Source organism: Theileria parva (assembly GCF_000165365.1).
Source record: "Theileria parva strain Muguga chromosome 4 map unlocalized ctg_529, whole genome shotgun sequence".
In the NCBI taxonomy this organism is placed as follows: Eukaryota; Apicomplexa; class Aconoidasida; order Piroplasmida; family Theileriidae; genus Theileria; species Theileria parva.
Window position 1 is genome coordinate 787,232 of NW_876246.1, and position 19,866 is coordinate 807,097.

Below are 19,866 nucleotides of genomic sequence, written 5' to 3' on the forward strand. Positions count from 1 at the left end.
GTAGTTAATATACTTTAGAATATTAAAGGAGTTAAAGCGCTTATGACCTCATCGAGGTTATCGCAGCCTTTATCTACACAATTATTACTCAACCGTACACAAGATAATTACGTAAATAACTGTGTAAATAGTGTAAATAGGGCAAATAAGCTAAATAACTGTGTAAACAGTGTAAACAGTGTAAATAGTGTAAATGGTGTAAATGGTGTGAAAAGGGTGAGTAACCTCTTTGAAGCGTGCTATACATTCTTTGGGAGTTTTTCCGGGCACTTCTGATGCGATTTTTCGCCATCGAACCACGGGATCTAAATGCGATGGGTACTTCTTCAGTGCACTCTCAAACGCCTAAGAATTGAGTTGGTCAGGTTATGACTTACAGTTTGTTGTAACTCGCTCCAGCTACTCATTGATACTGTATCCGTACCATTAGTGCTGTGGACACTGGTGGTGCCCGTGGTATTGTCGGTGATATTGTTAGAGATGAGTTTGGACATTTCAATGCATTGTGCTGCGGTTTTGGTCTTGACGTACTTTGAGATTAAGTTCCATCTCCCAGGTGTTCCAGCTGGATTTATCTCCACTCCCTTGGATAATCTTTTTAAGTCCTCTTTTGTCCATTCCGTAACGGCGCTAGGTGTCGTACCAACTGATTCAGCTCTATTAGACACAGTAGTGCCCACAGTAGTACCCACAGTAGTACCCACGGTAGTACCCACGGTAGTGTTGGATTGAGTAACACTGTGATCAGGAGTTGGATTAACTTTGAGGGAAATTTGTCCGAAAAGTGCTGAAAGTTCTGATTCCTCAGGGTCGCTGAGTGCCATTTCCCTGAGTTTGGGATCTAATAGCTTAAGATCCTCCAAGTATTCATTGTCTGGACATCTGTCAAAGTTGAATTCTATCTTCAGAATGTCATAGAGTTTCGTGGAAAATGACTTCATTTCATCGTAGTCTAGCGTCACAAGCTTCTCCAAAGTACCGGAAATCTCACCCAAACCCGCACATCGCTGATATACCATCCGCATATGCTGACGCCTACAACCATTTTACACCGTAATTAACTATAAGTATAGAATAACTATACTAAGTATAGGATAACTATATAAGTATAGAGTAAGTATATAGGTATAGGATAACTATATAAGTATAGGGTAAGTATATAAGTATATGGGAGATAACTGGGGAACTAGTGTGGTTTGGTATTACAATTTTTTGGTGATTTGTTTTTGGAATTTGATTTTTTCCGTGAGTTTTTCAAGTTCCAGTCGTTGTTTTTCCTTTTCAAGTTCAATTCTCCTCCTACACAATTGTAACACATTAGTATTTGGGGTACAGTTCAAGTAACTTGGCCTCCTGCGCCTGCTTCTGCTTTACTAATTTCTCATGTCTTATTCTATCCTGTCTTCTCTTTATTCGCGGGTCACTATGTCCAATGTGTGTAATATTAACTGTGTGTAAGTGTGTAAGAGTAACTAACTGTGTAAATGTATGTGTAAATGTGTAAGTGTGTAACTAAGTGTGTAGTGTGTGTATACTATTGTAAGGAAAGATCAATGAGTTTTTGTATTCTTAGTTGTTCTTTTTTGATGAGTTTCTTTTGTACTTTGAGGTTTTCTCGTTCCATCCAGCGTTTCTCTTCTCTGCTCTCGGCGTCTTCAAGTAAGTGTGGCGCAGCGTGACTAAACGTACGCAGAGTCTCAAAACAACGCCAAAACTCATAAAAGTCATCCACATACTCATCGTCACTCTCATTGTCACCCAATAACGGAACAGGCTTCACTCTGGACCATCTAATACCAAGTTAACACATGCACACCGTAGGTATATTTTTGGTATAGTAAAGTATAGTATAGTATAGTATATTATAGTATGGAATATAGTAAGTATAGTATAGTTGGGATATAGAAAGTGTGTGTGTGGTACCTGGAGTTCATTTGGAAGATTGGTCCGAAGAGGAGGAAGAAATCTTTTCGTTTAGCTTCTTCATGTGTTGGGATCGACTCATCAAACGGTAAATTCGAATCATACTCCAATCTCATATCAACATCTACACACATAAAACACTACCGTATAGTATAGTAACTCTATGGTATAGTATAGTGGTAAATAGTATAGTATAGTAAATGGTATAGTGGTAAATAGTATAGTAGTAAATGGTATAGTGGTAAATAGTATAGTGGTAAATAAGTTTAAGTATGGTAAAACGGTAAGTGGATACCGTTGAGGATGGTGAATGCGTCTTGGAGTAGTAGAAAGAGTTCAGATTTCTCCTGTCTGGAGATTGTGGAAACTTTATACTTTTTTTCGTAATCTTTGAGATCTTCGGGTACTTTCTGGTTCTGGCCCTTGTCAGGGTGTAGTAACAGGACTAATCTCCGGTAATTGGCTTTAATTTTATTAATCCCGTCGGAGTCTGTGCAGTTTAATAATTCATAGGCGTTTTTCTCCTTTGCGATAAAGTTCCTCACAAACCCCAAAGTCTTTATGCTCTTAAACTTTTTATCACGTTTCTTCGTGGTTTCCTCGTCACCGGACTCCGATTCTGACGAGGGAAACTCCGACAATAATATTCTGGACCAAATTAACTTGTAAAAGTATGAAAACGACTCGTTCTTCTGGGAATACTCTGAGAACTGTTTTACAGGCGCTAAATCCAACTCCAGAAACTCAAAGTCCTCCCTCTTACTACTCCCATCAACCTCAAATATTTCTATCACCAAATTTAACACAATGTTGTAATTATTTCAATATAATTATTCTAATATAATCATTTTAATGTGATAATCATTTTAATATGATAATTTTAATAAATAATTTGGGAGATAAAATTATGTATGGAATACGTTTAGGGTTGATGTTGAGTTTCCATTCTTTGAGTAGGAAGAATGTGAATCCAGCCGGTTCTACGGTTTTCGTGTGTTTGGAAGACTTTGGTGAGATTTTTAAGCCCTGGTTATGGCTATGGTTACATAATCTCAAGTAGTTACACAGGCTCATCGTTCCGTAATTTCATCAGGTTACACAAAGGAATCTAATCTTGCGATAAATCTTCAAATTAAAGGTAATAAAAATCAAATTCACCAACATTAAAATTAAACCATCCAACCACAAATTTTGTACAAATTAACAATCTACACGCCACCACGACAATGTTATTTATTTAAATAAAAATATTCAATAAAAAATTAATCAATTAAATAACTTTTTAATCAATTAAATAACTTTTTAATCAATTAAATAACTTTTTAATCAATTAAATAACTTTTTAATCAATTAAATAACTTTTTAATCAATTAAATAAATTTCAATTAAGTGTAAAATTTATGATTTTTAATTATATTGTGTAAATTTTGAATTTTTGAATTTTTTACTCAAATCACCTGATTCCTCAATATTATACTGTATAAATTAAGTGTATAGTATTAGATTAGGGGACTAGGATGCTGGTGGGATCGCAGTCGTTACCGAGTGGATCGATGTTGTTTGGTTTAAGTAATTCTACGACGAGGTATTTGGAGCATTTGCCGGTGATTTCAAAGTTTAGCCAGAACAGTTCCATGTCCAGAAGTCCGTCGTTTAACACGTCTTGGAAGTCAACTGTCTTCTCCTGCGTCTTCGCCAACGTTACTCTTTTCTCATGTAACTTGTAATGATCCGTTAAGTGGAAATCTGTGCTTATTGTTCCCGGGGGACTCAATGTCAGGACCACCTCATTTGTACAACTGGCAGCACTATCACTAAATGATTCCCTAGAGGTTAATTTAACTTTTAAACTTTTATATATTTTCTTTTGCAGATATTCCACGTTTCCAGTTGCAAGACATTGGACTATCCTGTACAATCTGTCAGTATTACTCGTGCCTACACGTTCTGGGAATTCGAGATCCAACACTGTCCTATGTAATCCCACGGGCTTGTCATTTAGTAACGCAGTTTTATCCTCATTGAATAGTTTCAACTGTTTATTATTATTTCTGTAAGGTTCTTCAAATTCGAACATCGTATGTAAATGCCCTGCCAGTGTACAGTGGGAAATTTTTGCGATTAGAATTAGTAATACACCCGAGTAAATCATTGTCAATGTGTAAGGAATTGGTACAGTAATAGATTTGTTAGCGCGGTACACACTAGCAGAATTTACACATTGCCAGACTAGTATTAGGAGTAAAAATTAAAAATAATATTTAAAAAGTTAAGATGTGGAATTGTTTGGTAATTTTACCAATTTTTAATTTATTGCTAGGGGCACCATACCAAACATCAAATTTCCGGAAATTCACCCAAATTCCATCCAAATCATTTGAAAATTATTAAATATAATTTAAAATAATTAAATTAATGAAAAATTGTGGAAAATTGGGGAAATGAAAATTTTTTCAATTTCTGGTAAAAATGACCCAAATTGCCAAAATATACTCATAAATATGCTTAAAATATGAATAAAACAGGGCTAAAATGGCCTAAAATAAGTGTAAAATAGCCCTAAAATGCCCTAAAAATAGCCTAAAAATAGCCCTAAGATAAGTGTAAAATGTGAAAAATAAGTGGAAATGGAGTAGATTGAGAGATTTACGGCTTCTAGTGAAGCCTAAGAAATAGAATCGCCCGAGATTAATTGACTTGATTGTTTTAATGGTGTTTGCCTGTGAATTTGGTGACGGCTTTGGTGCCTTCTGAGACGGCGTGTTTGGCGAGTTCGCCTGGAAGTACGAGCCTGACGGCGGTTTGAACCTCGCGGGAGCTGAGGGTTTCCTTCTTGTTGTACTTGCAGAGCTTGCCAGCCTCAGTGGCGAGCTTCTCGAAAGTGTCAGTCACAAACGAGTTAAGCACCAACATCGACTTCTTTGACACACCCGTATCCGGATGAACCTGCTTCAGCACCTTAAATATATAAGTACTGTAAGTCTCCGAACGAGCCTTCTTCTTACCCTTATGCACACGCTTCTTTACCATTCTTGATCTATACCACTATTTCTCACTATTTTTCACTATTAACTAAATTTCACAATATTAAACAATTTTTAACAATTTTTAACTAAATTTCACAATATTTATCTAAAAGATAAAAATTTTTAAAATCGCAAAAGATCTCAAAATTAATAAAAATAATAAAAAAATAAAAATAAGTAAGATGAGTTAAAAATAGGAATAATTAGCTGGAAAATAGTGTGAGAATTTGTAAAACTAACATTCTGAGTACGATAGTGAAAAATATCAAGTGAATGTGGAATTGGTGGATGGGAGGGGCACAACAATTTGGGGCATCTGAGACACATTTCAGGCACACCATGACACCAAGTCTAAATCCACACTTTTCTCCCACTCCCACTCACACATTCAATTTATTTATTTTCATTATTTTACAATACTTTTGATTCGTTGGGATCGGGATTTGGTCTGGAGTTGATACCCTCGGGATGCTCAGGATTAGAATCACGGAGGAATATCAGGGAAAATAATTTCCTCCAACACATTTCATACACATTTTATCCGATCCACAGCCAAATCCCAGATTTGTCATAATTCCCAAATAATTTCCAAATAATTTTAAAATAAGATTAAAATTATTAGTAATATTTAATTATTAATTTTTTACTGAATTTTCTGGAAAAAATACAAATTCCAGCAACAATCTTAAAATTATATAAAATTAAATTATATATATAAAATACATTAATTATTTTTACATTATAAATTAATTTTATATACGTATTTTATATATAAATTTATATGTGAATTAATGGAATAATGACTTGTATTAAAGTTAATCATGGCGATGTACTAAGTAGCGTAGGAGATGATGATTCCATACCGTAACCCATACACACTTTTCCCAGATAATTGATTATTTAGTTAATTCAATGTTATTTTGTTAAATCTATTGAGATGATTGATTTTCTCAAATTATTCACTAAAATTGAGTAAAATGAGTAAAAAATATGTTTAGGGATGTCTTGGTGCAGGATAGTGCCAGGAATCCGCACGATTCCGGCGATGTTGACTTGGAAAATAACACATTCGAAACCTTAACACTAAACCTCACTCAGAACATAAAAAATAAATTAATTAACACTGAAGATATAAAAAATAAGTTAATTTATGAGATAAATAAAGATTGTATCCCTTTGGGGTGTAAAAATGCGAGATTAAATGGTATTAAGCCTGAGGAATCAGTTGAATATTTGAAAAACCCACACGAAGAAATTTACTTCGAAAGGTGTGTTAATTGCCTGAAACTGCTCAAAGCAGAAGAAAAAAACGGGGAATTAACACGTAACACTGTTGAACAGTGCAATAATTCAACAAATTCAGTTGAAAATAATCAAACTGTTGACTCACTCGGGCCTGATTTCTGGTCTGATTACCACAAATCACTCAAAAATTCAATCAATCAACAGAAACTCCAAGTAACCAACACACCAACACAGCTAAAATTAACTTAATTACCCCTTAAATATCTCTAAATTACCCCTTAAATATCTCTAAATTACCCCTTAAATATCTCTAAATTACCCCTTAAATATCTCTAAATTACCCCTTAAATATCTCTAAATTACCCCTTAAATATCTCTAAATTACCCCTTAAATATCTCTAAATTACCCCTTAAATATCTCTAAATTACCCCTTAAATATCTCTAAATTACCCCTTAAATATCTCTAAAATAGCCTTAAATTACTACTTAAACAATGTAAATAGAATGAAATTTGTGTTAGTTGGGAGATTTGATATCGGAGTGTTGTTACAAAGTTGACACGAAAACACTTTGTGCAAAGTGTAAATACAATCACATCAAGCATTGCATTGATCTTTCCAACTGTGAAAACACTGAGGAAACTGATGAAAACTGTTTGGACATAACAGTGTCACATGCTAAGTCAAGAAAGGTAATAGACTCGTTTACGGTAAATTTAACACCAGAGACTAATAACAAATCCATTACGAAGTTTGTTAATAATATTAAAATTTCCGTTCAATCGAATCTCGACGGCACTATGAACTATTATAACCTCACCAATACCCCAAATACCCCAAGTAACCACCGAGTTAACAGTGTCCAGAGTGACGAGTTTGAAGGCCCGGAGGGCCTTGAAATTGGTAGTACCAACTCCTACTCAATGAATAACACATCAAACTTCAATCTCAACAATTATTACACAGATGATCAAGACACCGAGAGCACTCCTGAGACCACTCCTGACCCTCAGGACACTGAATTACCTGAGGTAGATACTGAAGTGTGTAGATTAATAGACTTGGGAATAAAGTTGCATGCGTTTAAGATAAATAATAGAGGTGTAAATTTGCCGTTATTTTTGAATATTGGAAACCCTGAGAGTATATATTCAGGCCAGGGTTTTGTAACTGGGGATAGTATTGGCCTGTTTAAAATCGCCGTAGTTGAGGCCTTTGAGCCTAAAAAATCACTCCTAGACACTGTACGGAATGCCATACCATTTGATCTCAGTCACTCAAATTGCCCCTGTAAATGTTCCAATCACAACTCCTGCAAACCCTTCACTACCGCAACTATTATTCACCACTACAATACTGATCACAGTAGTAATGGTTTAAACAAGGTGAACGAGGATGGAATGGGTATATTTAATAGTATTTTGAAGAGTATAGTGAGGTTTACGGGGTTTCCACTACTAAACCCTGGGACCTCCAACACTACCCCTGTACCCAACATGACCTATGTAAGGGAAAATGTATGTTTGTTTCATAGAAACTTGTTGACTGAAGTGGATAGAAAGAGATTTGGTAAGGATATTTACTGTCGGATGAAGTATTTTGGTAGTGTGAGTGCTGATAAGCCTGTGCGGGTTTTGGACCATTCACCTGCTGGTTCAAGGGTTTCCTCCTTTTTTAACGGCTACTATCAGCAGCTGTTATGTGTTTCAGGCGAGGATAAACCTGAAGACTGTGACCATTTAAAGCATAAATACACTTTTATTATCCGGTGTCTCAAGGGGAAACGCTATGGTAGGAATTTTACCATCCTCAACACCACCAGCGGTGAGCATTTATGCCTCGATTTACTCACTCATGAGCTCAGATTTGCCAGAGAAGATAAATTCAGTAAACACTTCGTTCCAGCAATTTTTAAGATTTTACCACTAAAAACTGTAGTGGCAGGGGTAATAACAGATGCGTTCAACTGTTATTACACTTACTACAGAGTTGTGTCACCCGCAGGGAAAGGGTTTGTGACGGATAAAGTTGCAGATGAAGTAGTTGAGAGAGAAGTTAAGTTTGATGAGGAGTGTGAATCTGAGGTTAAGAGAGAGCCGTTGTGTCCCAACAGCATGTCAACAACAGATCAATACATTAATATTTCAGCTTAATCTTGTACACAACTTTATTTTATACTTTTATTTACGTTTTAGTGATTAAGTTGTGCTATTATTTATGTACCGTGAGTAATATACAAAGTATAATATAGTGTGTATATGTATAGTATTAGATTAACACATTTTGAACTTCAAGTAATAAGTCACTACGTAAATTTGTGGTAAACAGTGATTTAAGATTATGTTTAGTGATCTTATGTGACTTTTTTAACCAGTAACAAAGTGCATTCCAGGTAGTCATATCATCTGTGGGCCAACTGTTATGACTGTGTCTTTTATACTCAGTTATGTATCCCTGAGAATAAAATGTTAGTAATATCATCAGGATTGTAGAAATTAATGTAATTGGTAACAAAACCTTGCAGTATCCACACATAGCTTAAACAATTTCTCATTTTTATTTGTGTTTAAATATTAATTTGAATATTTCACATTTATTGTTGGTTTTAAAGTGTCTGAGAACTTATTGGCGACTCCTAAATATGGCCAACTCACTCCACGCCATTACTGACATATTACTAATCCAAATCTTAATCCATTATTTTACACTAATAATATAGTTTATTCCCTTGTAATTGTCTTGACACTATTAATAGCACCAAGAAGATAATTTTGCTTACTTACCAACAACTGAGATTACTATTTACTAAAAATAAATCATAAAGTATAAATGCCTTTAGTATATTAATAATATAGAAAATATACAAATGTATACAAATATTATTAGGAACACATGTTACTAGTATAAATATGTGTATGTGATAGAATAAAATCAAATGTTGAGTTATGAATGATTTATTTGTGTCTGGTAATTTGTCTATATTTTTGGCCACTTTTCTTAAATAAAAGTTTATATTCTCTGAAAAATAGAAAGACGTCCAATCTTATGGTAACAAAAAACTTTGTTGGATACTCTTTTTCATCAGTTTTTTTCCAAACTAATAATTTATTAATTATAATTTTTCTACATTTTACGCCTGGCATAAATATATATGCCGATCCACCAGTTTCATTAGTTTCCACAGTGTAATGATGACTCGTTATTAACTTATAATTTCCCCTTGAATCTTTAGTGAATAATTCTACCTGTGCTGGTTTACTGCGTGAACTTGCTCGCCACTTCCCTCTATCAAACGTCATACGCAAAATTGAGCCCTCACGAATAATGGTTAAAACGTTGTCAATTTTATTATGAATTAGTTTTGAACAGTAAGGCCGGCCAGGTCTATGTTCATAAGCCGTCACGCCATCACAAACCACAAGCTCAAGATCCACTTTAAATTCATATTTTTCTTCTTTTCTATACTTAACTATCTTCACATAATCTGCTCCAGTCATTAAAACTAAATTGCCTTCAGTACCTTTTTTAAAGAATTGAATTGTTTCACATTTTCTTAAAGGTTTATCATAAGGTTTAACTGGTTGTTTTACATCTTTTTCAGCTGCATGTTCGGGGGTTTTAGGTGTTCCCGGTGCATCCTGAGGTTTGGTATCGTCTGGTAATTCACTGGTTTCCCCTGTGGTTTCAGTTACTTCAAAATTTTCTTCCTCTTCACTGTCACTGTATGCCACTAGGCTTAGGTTCTTGTCACCTTGTTTATCAGCACATCTTACATATACAATCAGAATTACGATTAATATATATAAATTTATGCCGGACATAGGTCATTATGAGATTAAATTATATTATTTCATGGGGGATCTGGAAATTAATAATCTCATACTTTCACCAATTTATCACTTGCAATAATAAAATTAATCAGTTTCAATTTACAACGGGTCATATGTTGAGAAAATTGGACATATTAAATAATATGTAGGTCTAATACACATTATAATATACATATCTATAGTGTGTAACAGTATAATATATTATAGAAATCTAAATATTATGTTATTTTGTTATTAATTTTTCTAAAATGAAGTATATGAGTGGTCCTTTAAAAAGTATAACAAAATACACATGAAGATAAAGTATAGCATTATTTTCATGGTAAAATTAATCTTAGATTGACAGGCTTTGTTGGGTGTTTTCTGTCAAATTAATGCATATCTACGGGGTATCACAGCTACAGTACACACAACAGCAACAGAAATAAGAGTTGTATTGTCAGTTTTAACACCAGACATTTACAACCACAGTAGTCTTAGTCTTAGTATTAATATTACTATCTTATTACTATCATATCACACTACTATACTATAAATATATATGTATATTAAAAATTATGTATATTGGTATAATTGTAGGTTTTGTTGTGGTTCGATAAATTTAGCAAATTTACCATTTTCAGCCCATTCTCTGGGTTCTAGGATGTTCAGATGTGGTAGCTTATCTATCCTAAGTCCCCAGTCCATACCAACCCATTTCTTCTGTATTAGTTTCCCTTGTACGTAATATTCCAATTCCTCCTCAATCAAGTCGTAAATAAAGCCTTTAAGGTATTCTGTGCCAATGTCATGTATATACGCTGTTTTACAGTCTATTACCATTGCACAGATTTTAAGCCCTTTATTAAGAATATACTCAAAACAGCCTGGATATATTAATTCCACACTATATAAACTTCTACCCACTAAACCTATCATATTACCTATAGGATAATGATATATCTTAATATTCTTATTCATCTTATGCTCCTCTATTTCCCAACCTCCTCTTAAACCACTTGGTAAATTAGTTGTGTCACCACTGTGGTTAGTTGTGTCATTACTGTTGTTAGTTGTGTTACGGATTAAGTGATTATAATGTAGTGTGATGACAGAGTTGTAAGAATCAATTTGTATTCTATTATCCGATTCGTCTATTAATAGTGAGTAAAAGTATTCGGAATCGCCTTCCCAGAGTATATTATTATCAAGTGTAATTCTTAAATCTGTAATTACCCTTGTAAAAATAAACTTAAAAGCAAACCACTTGTAATTTCTTATAGTAATGTAATCTGAATTTGTCATCTCAACGTATTTCTCGTTAACCAGTTTAAACATCTTAATTCTGGGTGCAGAATCATAATGTCTACTGGTGTCACCGTAATTTAGTCTAAAACTGTTATTTACCAAGTTGACAAAGAAACCTTTCGGTTTTCTGGTTATAAAATTCTCATTAAAACGCCAAATTAACCTTCCCATGTACCAAACCTCCTTACACTCCTTCTTAAAATAAAACATATAATCAAACATCCTCAATTGATATTCGTAATCCTTTCCCTCTCTCAAGTCAATGTCATCACGACATAAACTGATTCGATATAATTTTATTCTATCGTCAGTGATATCTGTCCACAGTATCCCATTACCCTTTTTATAAAATAATTTATAATCATCTTCAAGTAAGATTAACATGTATCTCTCCTTCTTTTCTGAGATATACACTGTACTGGAACCTGCAGACTCAGATGTACTATCAGATGTTGTACTATAAGATGTTGTATTATCAGATGTTGTATTGTCGGATTTCCAGATAACGAACCCTTCCTCCGTTACGGAGGTAAATTTTTTACCTAAAAGGCAGTTATAAGTTCTAAAATCATTCACAAATCTATGCTCAAATTCGGATGTAGATTTCTTTATCTCAATTTCAAGCTTTACTCCGTTACTACCGAGGGGTTGAGCTTGGTAACTCTCAAAGGGTTCTAATTCTGTATCACTTCCAAATCTTAAAGACATAACTTTTACTGAGTTAAATTAGTTAACATAATAATTTTCAAGAGATCTACAAAGATATTTGGGAAATTAAAATAATTACTGGATCTAGCACCTGTACATCCAGATCCCAAATTACTATACTATAAAATCTTAGTATACTATAAAATCTTAATATACCATTGAAAATAGGCTAAATAGGCTAAAATATACTTAATAATACGGTGACAAAATTGAGATTAGTGTAGTTTGGATAGATAATTGTACAATTCGTCGTCGGGAGTGATTGGATGTTCTGTGATATCCCATTTATTCCCTTTATTCTTAACAATGAGATATTTATTCTCAAATATGACATATCTTTCCCTTTTTTTCTCATCTGCAATGCATTTTAGTGGGTATGGTTCCCCTTTCTTATGTTTCCAGATGGTCTTCCTTCCATACTTGATTGTCTTGACGTAATCACTGAATTCTCTAACTTTCATGTGTTTATTCTTCTCATTCAACGGATCTTCAAGGTCTAATACGCCATTATCTCCATCTCTTCCTTGACCTCCCAGCACATAGTGACATGCGTCTATTCTAATGGACTTTTCAGTTATTGTATCGAGAAAAAACGAGTTTTTTACCAAGTCAAATGATATACTTTGAGGATTAAAGTTATCTAAATCACCTGTAAAGAACCAGATGGGCGTATCATTATACTTGATTTGGCAACACACGAATTCCAGGAAAATCCTGAAAATAAAGTCCACCAACTCAACTTTACAGTCTGAAACTTTAAATTCAGCCCCTTCATGGTCTAATAACGTGAGATTATCCACGTTATGTCTCGTACGTGTTATGTCCACCCACGGCTTATTCTTGCCAAACCTGCAATGTAACACCGGCCTGTCATTTACCAACTTTGCCTTGTGCTCATACTCTTTTCTTACCATTTTGAAATAAATTTACAATATTAAAGTTAATTCAAACTAATCTCCGGGATTCATAGGGTGCATGCAGTTTCACCCTAAACAGCTAGCCAATTCTACATATCACAGAATACCATAGGATACACAGTATCTAGTATATAGAGTATTATATACTCTTGACTATATATAATACTATAGTATACCCGGTATACTATGTATACTATACTACGAAGTATATACAGTATAATATATGTAATATGTGTAGTATATATTGAATATTGTGTATTTTGGGTATTAAATTCGTTTTCGTTTATTATTGTCCTGATCTTGTTCTGTGGATTTCTGTGTGTTGTCGAGGTTGGAGTGTCTTGTGACTGTGGACTTGCCATTGATGAACTTGACCTTGAAAAGTATATTGGCGTTGGTGAACATGCCCTCCTTGAGGCTGATAATGATAAACTGTGAGTACTGAAACTGCTGTTTGACCATTTTCCCAATGTTCTGAGTATGGCTTAGGTCCAGCGCAGCGTCAATCTCGTCCAGGATATAAATCGGCGCTGGTTTTACCTTTAACATTGATAAAATCAGTGCCAGTGCCAGGAGTGAGCGTTGTCCTCCGGAAAGCTCCGCTAACGAGTTTTTCCAAACATTGTTAAAGCAGATTTTCATTACTATGCCGGAACTTATGTCCTTACCATCTGACGCCACTAGTTTACAAGTGGCGTTGCTAAGCAATAGTGAGAATATCTCCGCAAAGTGTAAATTAACGCGTTCAAACATTTCATCGACGCTCTTTTTCTTCTTAATGTCCAATTCCGTGATTGTTTTTTCTATTTTATCTCGGTCATTTTGGACTTTACTCAGCTTCCTCATGAGGTCGTTATATTCATACAATAAATCATCATACATCTGCTGAGCTTTCTGATTAATTCTTCTACTCAGTTTTTCCTTTAAACGGGTTAACTTTTCTAATTTAGCCTTGACATATAGGAGATCCGGGTTGTCCAAAGTGTCCAGGCTATCACTGGACCCGGTGTTACCACTGGGTAACTCACCGTTTAACCCACTGTTTAACTCACTGTTTAACCCACTGTTTAACTCACTGGGTAACTCAGTGTTCAACTCAGTGTCCCTGTGTGAAACACTAATACTTGATCTGCGAGTGAATTGTATGTCATTGGGGTCAGATTCAGTGAGAAATGAGTGTTCCCGCTGCAGTTTAATCACCCTGACATTGGCCTCGTTAATGTCCTTTTCCACAGTTTCCAAGTCATACTCCAGCTGTTTTATACTCAAATTTATCTCATCAACTGTTGATAACAGTTGGTCTTTCTCTTTTGTCGCAGAGTTTATTGAGTTTTGGACCTCAATTACTTCCTTGTTACCATCAGTTAGTTGATGTGTCAGCTGATCGATTTCTCGTTTTTTGGACTCAATTTCCTCATCCTGGCCCTGGATTATTTGATTCAAAGTGTCCAACTGTGATTTTTTCATGTCGAGTTCAGTTTGGTTTGATGTTAGTTGGTGTTCGAGTGTGCTTTTTTTAAGCTGCTGGTCCATGTTCTGTTCCCTTAAACGTTCCAACTGCACACTTGACTTTTTTATGCTTTCCTTTAATATTTTTATCTTTGACTCCAAATCCACTCCGCCAGCCCTCACACTCAACGATTCCAGTTCTTCTCTCAACTGTGTGAGTAGTCCTGTGAGTTCCCCGACTCTACTGCGTTTAATGGTTAATTCCTCCTTGGAATTGTTTAATTTGGTCAATGTGTTGTAGTATTCGTTATTTTTTAGTCTTAGTTCTAGTGATAGCAAGTCTGAGGTACACAACTCCTGTTTACTCTTTAAGTCATACAGCTCATCCAGCATACCACGGCACTCTGTAACGCTATTTCTCACGGTGGAAATCTGTTGATCTGTGTGTGAGAGTTGTGTGTGAAGTTGTTCCAGGAGTGTGACGGACTTTAAAAGTTCCGTGAGGTATTTATTCCCGCCACCGGACATTGTGCCTGAGATGTCATATTTATCACCTTGCAGCGTGGCCGTTGGAAATCTCCTCTTCAACTCCTTAGAATACGCAATTTTACGCGCATCCGCGTCATTACTGCAAAAGACACAATTCCCTCCCACATACTGCACTAACCTCAAGAATCTCTCGTCATACTCAAACACCTCCCAGTATCCCAGCACTCCACGGTTCACCTCAGATGTACTCTGTGCGTGAATATCATGAGATAAAAAGAGTTTAATGGATTCCAAATCGTGCTGTGTGAGAAGATGATTAATTTTAATGTCATTTAGGGGTATGATGGTGATTTTTTTATTACTTTGTGAGAGGTTATTGAACTTAAAAATGGATTTAGCAGCTTGTGAATCTTGGGCTACTAAATAACTAAATTTATAACCAATCAACACATGAATCGGTATCGAATACTCCAACCCCCTCTCACTCAATTTTAGTATCTCATACACCTGCCCAAAATAACGGGGGTCACTGTCTGGAGTGTTACCAACTCTGTCGGGAGTGTTACCACCGGTTCTAATGTGTACTGTGAATCTATTGATGAGTTGTTGATGTATTGAGATTTGATGTTGTAGTTCATTTTTTTTCTCGTTTAATTGGTTGATTTGAGAGTTCAAATGTGTGATTGGGTCTCCGGAGCCAAACTCGCTAATTTTCAGCTCCAACGCCTTGATTTTACTGTTAATTTCCAGTTTTTTAGATTTAAGATTTTGGATTTCAGTGTCAAACTCAGTTCTCGACGTTGCGAACTCTTGTAACTTGGTCTCCAACTTGCTGATTTCAGTCTCCAAATGTGTGATGACGCGGTTGGTATTTGTGAGTTCAGCCTGCGTTGCTGAGATTTTAGAAGTCAATTGTGTAATTTGGCCAACTTTACCGCCGGAATTTGCCAATTTCTGGAGCTCACTGAGTTTCCTTTTATCCTGTTCAACCTGTTCTGCAAACTCTTTTAACTTGTCCACAGCTGAAAATTCACTTAGTTTCGCTGTGTAATCGGCGATTTCCAGCTCTAAATCCTTTATGTACTTTAGTAATTCTCTAGACTCCTTTTCACTTATTTTCCTATTACTCTTTAGCTTACTCAGCTCCTTATTAAGCTGGTCAAGCTCATTATTCTCCCTCGTACACCGCGAATTCAATTGGGCCAACTCCGATTCCAAAACTTCTAACTTTTGATTTAACGAGTGGACCAAGGTTTCAGCTTCCCGTTTACTTGATAATTTCGCGGTAAATTCCCGTTGTTTGGTGTTGAATTTATCTCTGAGGGTGTTTACTAATTCGCTAAAATGCTTATGCTGTAGCCGTAGGTATATAAGTTTATACTTGTCAAACTCAACTTTAACGGTGTTGTAGCGTTGGAAATCTTCCTTGTCACTTTTAAGCTTCTCCATCATCGGCGCAATGTCATCTGTGATAATTCGTCTGATTTCTTCCATTTTCTCGTCTTTCCGTTTAATCAGACGTAGTGCTACGGTTTTCTTATTCTCGTACACTCTTGTGCCACTGGCCTCCTCTATCAAGTCTAACAGCTCTCTCGGTTTCATATTGACTACTTTAGTCACTCTCCCTTGCATAATTAGAAATCTTGCGTTATTCACGTTCATACTCGCAGTGTCGTAAAAGTCAAAGATATTCTTCGCAGTCGCCGGGTGATTATTTATGAAATATTTATTCTTACCACCCAGGGCTATTTGTCTTGTTATTGTTATCTCTTTCATATTTCTATAGGGATGCATTAGTGTAGGCATGGGAACGGTATTGTTGATGATTATTGTTACTGTGGCGCGGGTTATTCCGGCCTGGCCTTGTTTATATATTAACTCGTCTAACTTGTTCGCGCGGACTGTGGAGAGGTCTGAGATCCCAAACACAAAACACAACGAATCTAATACGTTAGATTTACCACTGCCATTTAACCCCGTTACCGCGTTAAAGTGAGGGTCCAATGGACCAATCACAGTACGAGTTGAATAACTCTTAAACCCATCCAATATCACATATTCTATGAACATTATACATAGAATTAAAATTTAAGCAGTAGGGAGATTACGGAAATAAATTTCTCATTTAGTTTGAGTAATGTGTAACGGGTTAGAATTGTGGAGGATCAGGAAAAAAATCAATTTCCTACAAAACTATGAATAAAATGTGATAAACAAATGTTTAATAAATTTGGAGGGGAGGGTGTGGAAAATTTCTCTAGATTTAGCGGTTAGGGATGGGGTGACGTTGATCTGAGAAATTAAGGAATCATTAACCGTTTTGTTATTTATCTGAAATTAAGATAAATATTTCACTCTACAATTGTTAATTTTGTCAATTCTCTGTTGTAAATAATTTTGTTAATTTTCTGTTGTAAATAATTTTGTTAATTCTCTCTGTAAATAATTTTGTTAATTTTCTGTTGTAAGTAATTTTGTCAATTTTCTGTTGTAAATTATACACTTCGCCAAATTCCACAGTATTCCTCAATATTAACCCAAATTTACCAAATTCTGTAAAATATTTTTGTTCCCCAAATTTTCTCTAAATTAATCAAACTTCTCTAAATTAATCCAATTTCTGTAAATTAATCCAATTTCTCTAAATTAATTTAATTTCTGTAGAATAATTTAATTTCTGTAGAATAATTTAATTTCTGTAGAATAATTTAATTTCTGTAGAATAATTTAATTTCTGTAGGATAATTAAATTTCTGTGGAATAATTAAATTGTGATAATTTGTTGGTTTAATTTTCTTGTAAGATAATGTCGTTTTCATCGAATTCGAGCTCGCAGACTTCAATAATTGAGCCTATAATTCAACTCATTAATCCCATCGATTTCGAAGATTTCGGATTCTTCGCAGTCTCAGCACATACCGACATCGGTACCCCCAAAACTACACATTCTCCCCTTAATTTCAGTTATTTCGATTAATTTATTTTTATCTTAATTTTCCGGAATTTTGGGGAATTTTTCGTAATTTCGGAATTTTTCTGAACTTTCCGAATTTTCCTCCCCTTTACCCCCAAATCACCTTTTTTACCCCTAATCACCTTTTACCTCTAAATCACCTTATTTACCTCTAATTTACGCTAATAATTGTGTAGGAAATCGTAAGAGTCAGGAGGACCGTTTTTTGATAGTTCCGAATCTCGGAAATGATAGGCATAAGATCTCATTTTTCGGTGTGTTTGATGGTACTGTGGGTCACTTCTCCTCTGACACTATTCAGAGGATTATTATCAGACACCTGACTGAGTCTCCAGCCTGGGATAATCTCATGGCTGCGCTGGACACTGGCGGGGATATCCCCGCCAGAGCCTCAGAAGCCGTTTTCAACATGTACAAAAGCGCCGACGAGGAGTTACTCGCACTCTGCTCCAAACACCTACAAGACTACGCATCAACCACAAGCGTTACCGTTCTCATTATCAACAACTACATCGTCATTGCACATCTCGTAACTTCTCACACAGTCTTACATCATTACAGTAGTTAATAGTTATCTACGTAGTTAATTAGCTCCCTCTCCCTTCGATAGTTAATTAGCTCCCTCTAGGGGTATATAATAAGATAGCTCTCTCTCCCTATATATTATGTTAGCTCCCTCTTGGGGTATATAGTTAATTAGCTCTCTCTCCCTATATATTATGTTAGCTCCCTCTGGGGGTATATAGTTAAGTAGCTAAGGGTATTTAAGGGTATAGTTATTATGGTTATAGTATTGTATGATGTGTTAGGGAGACAGTAGAGTTGCGGCATGTTATGAGTCTGGGGAAAGATTAACATCGAAATTCCTGACCATTGATCATAAACCAAATAACCCCGAAGAGAAAATGAGAATCATCGTATCTCCACATACTTATCCTACCTATCCTATTTACTATACCTACTTTAGGTATCTTAGATATAGTAGTGGTATGATTGGTAAATAGTATTAACATAGGCTTCGGGAGGTTCGGTTGAGTTTTTGTGTAGTCATTCGAATAATCCGTTTTTGAGGGGCGGTGACTTCACCATGAGAAAAGCCCGCGGGGATCAACCCATGCAACTACAATACTCCAGAGCCTTCGGCGTAATCTACACACTACACCAGCTATATACCATCTTAATAGTATATAGTAATATTATATAGTAATATAGTAATAATGGTAATAAGACTGTAACAATAGGGTAAGGACTTGAAGAGGTACGGTTTGAGTAGTACCCCGGACATAACAGTTTTTGAGAGAAACGACACTCACAAGTGTTTATTACTGGCTTCCGACGGACTCTGGGATATCATGTCATCCGAAGAAGCATTCAAAACTCTTCTCAAAGCTCATTTTCACCGTATCACACACCCCTTACAGTATTTAGTATAGTATAGTATTTACTATAGCATTATATAGTTATTTAGCTCCCTCTTCTCTAAGTAGCTCCCTCTAGGGGTATTTAGTATAGTATAGTTAATTAGCTCCCTCTCGGGGTATATTATTAGCTCCCTCTAGGGGTATATAGTTAAGAGTATAGTAATAGTATTTGATTGTGATTAGATCAGAACCCAACGAGGGTATTGATTGAAAAGGCCTTGTCGAAGCAGAGATCAAGGTCTAAAAACGCAGATAACATCACAGCAGTCGCAGTCTTCCTCAACCTCAACAACATCTCACACCAACTCTAATCACACTTCATTACACTGTCTAACGCATTACACTGTCTAACACATTACACTGTCTAACACATTACACTTCATTACACTGTCCAACGTTACGCAATCACATTACGCAGTATAACACAGTTTCTATGTAGTATTCCGGTGAAAAACCTGAAAGTAACATTCCAGCTGAAAAAATTGTAATATTATTCTCTTCCACTAAATTTACATTAATTTATTATTTACATCAATTTATTATTTATATTAATTAGTTAATTTGGTGTGTGGTAGTTTATTGAGAATCTTTCGCAAA

The 19,866-nt window shown here is 35.3% G+C and overlaps 10 protein-coding genes across 10 annotated transcripts; 2 read left to right on the top strand and 8 right to left on the bottom strand.

Annotated features, from left to right (window-relative positions):
* Positions 1-4: 4 nt before the first annotated feature.
* Positions 5-3,208, bottom strand: Dnajc2 (Myb-like DNA-binding domain protein). Its single transcript, XM_061305993.1, has 9 exons — positions 2,844-3,208; positions 2,219-2,710; positions 1,924-2,047; positions 1,536-1,790; positions 1,334-1,423; positions 1,207-1,299; positions 378-1,035; positions 226-345; positions 5-73 (listed from the first exon to the last, which is right to left on the bottom strand). Exons 1-9 carry the CDS (start codon positions 2,995-2,997, stop codon positions 41-43), a joined length of 2,019 nt encoding a protein of 672 aa, XP_061161160.1. The 5' UTR covers positions 2,998-3,208; the 3' UTR covers positions 5-40.
* A 219-nt stretch (positions 3,209-3,427) lies between these two features.
* Positions 3,428-4,000, bottom strand: TpMuguga_04g00403 (uncharacterized protein; the record flags this gene model as incomplete). Its single annotated transcript, XM_758945.2, has 1 exon — positions 3,428-4,000. The coding sequence occupies one exon, from the start codon at positions 3,998-4,000 to the stop codon at positions 3,428-3,430; it is 573 nt and encodes a 190-aa protein (XP_764038.1).
* A 546-nt stretch (positions 4,001-4,546) lies between these two features.
* On the bottom strand, positions 4,547-4,974 carry HTB1 (Histone H2B.1; the record flags this gene model as incomplete). Its single annotated transcript, XM_758946.2, has 1 exon — positions 4,630-4,953. One exon carries the CDS (start codon positions 4,951-4,953, stop codon positions 4,630-4,632), a length of 324 nt encoding a protein of 107 aa, XP_764039.1.
* Positions 4,975-5,852: 878 nt separating this feature from the next.
* On the top strand, positions 5,853-8,347 carry TpMuguga_04g00405 (uncharacterized protein; the record flags this gene model as incomplete). Its single annotated transcript, XM_758947.2, has 2 exons — positions 5,853-6,407; positions 6,716-8,347. The coding sequence occupies exons 1-2, from the start codon at positions 5,940-5,942 to the stop codon at positions 8,345-8,347; spliced, it is 2,100 nt and encodes a 699-aa protein (XP_764040.2). The 5' UTR covers positions 5,853-5,939.
* Positions 8,348-8,462: 115 nt separating this feature from the next.
* TpMuguga_04g02490 (uncharacterized protein) lies at positions 8,463-8,986 on the bottom strand (the record flags this gene model as incomplete). Its single annotated transcript, XM_061306182.1, has 1 exon — positions 8,463-8,986. Exon 1 carries the CDS (start codon positions 8,727-8,729, stop codon positions 8,463-8,465), a length of 267 nt encoding a protein of 88 aa, XP_061161852.1. The 5' UTR covers positions 8,730-8,986.
* A 15-nt stretch (positions 8,987-9,001) lies between these two features.
* On the bottom strand, positions 9,002-10,057 carry TpMuguga_04g00406 (SVSP family protein). The gene has a single exon (XM_758948.2). It carries the CDS (start codon positions 10,013-10,015, stop codon positions 9,149-9,151), a length of 867 nt encoding a protein of 288 aa, XP_764041.1. The 5' UTR covers positions 10,016-10,057; the 3' UTR covers positions 9,002-9,148.
* A 522-nt stretch (positions 10,058-10,579) lies between these two features.
* TpMuguga_04g00407 (uncharacterized protein) lies at positions 10,580-12,019 on the bottom strand (the record flags this gene model as incomplete). Its single annotated transcript, XM_758949.1, has 1 exon — positions 10,580-12,019. The coding sequence occupies one exon, from the start codon at positions 12,017-12,019 to the stop codon at positions 10,580-10,582; it is 1,440 nt and encodes a 479-aa protein (XP_764042.1).
* Positions 12,020-12,234: 215 nt separating this feature from the next.
* Positions 12,235-12,979, bottom strand: TpMuguga_04g00408 (uncharacterized protein; the record flags this gene model as incomplete). The annotated part of the gene is made up of 1 exon (XM_758950.2): positions 12,235-12,979. The coding sequence occupies exon 1, from the start codon at positions 12,931-12,933 to the stop codon at positions 12,235-12,237; it is 699 nt and encodes a 232-aa protein (XP_764043.1). The 5' UTR covers positions 12,934-12,979.
* Positions 12,980-13,197: 218 nt separating this feature from the next.
* On the bottom strand, positions 13,198-16,944 carry smc2 (RecF/RecN/SMC N terminal domain protein; the record flags this gene model as incomplete). The annotated part of the gene is made up of 1 exon (XM_758951.2): positions 13,198-16,944. The coding sequence occupies one exon, from the start codon at positions 16,942-16,944 to the stop codon at positions 13,204-13,206; it is 3,741 nt and encodes a 1,246-aa protein (XP_764044.1). The 3' UTR covers positions 13,198-13,203.
* Positions 16,945-17,291: 347 nt separating this feature from the next.
* Positions 17,292-19,804, top strand: TpMuguga_04g00410 (Protein phosphatase 2C family protein). Its single transcript, XM_758952.2, has 6 exons — positions 17,292-17,801; positions 18,025-18,377; positions 18,658-18,765; positions 18,864-18,992; positions 19,090-19,249; positions 19,453-19,804. The coding sequence occupies exons 1-6, from the start codon at positions 17,681-17,683 to the stop codon at positions 19,578-19,580; spliced, it is 999 nt and encodes a 332-aa protein (XP_764045.1). The 5' UTR covers positions 17,292-17,680; the 3' UTR covers positions 19,581-19,804.
* Positions 19,805-19,866: the final 62 nt, after the last annotated feature.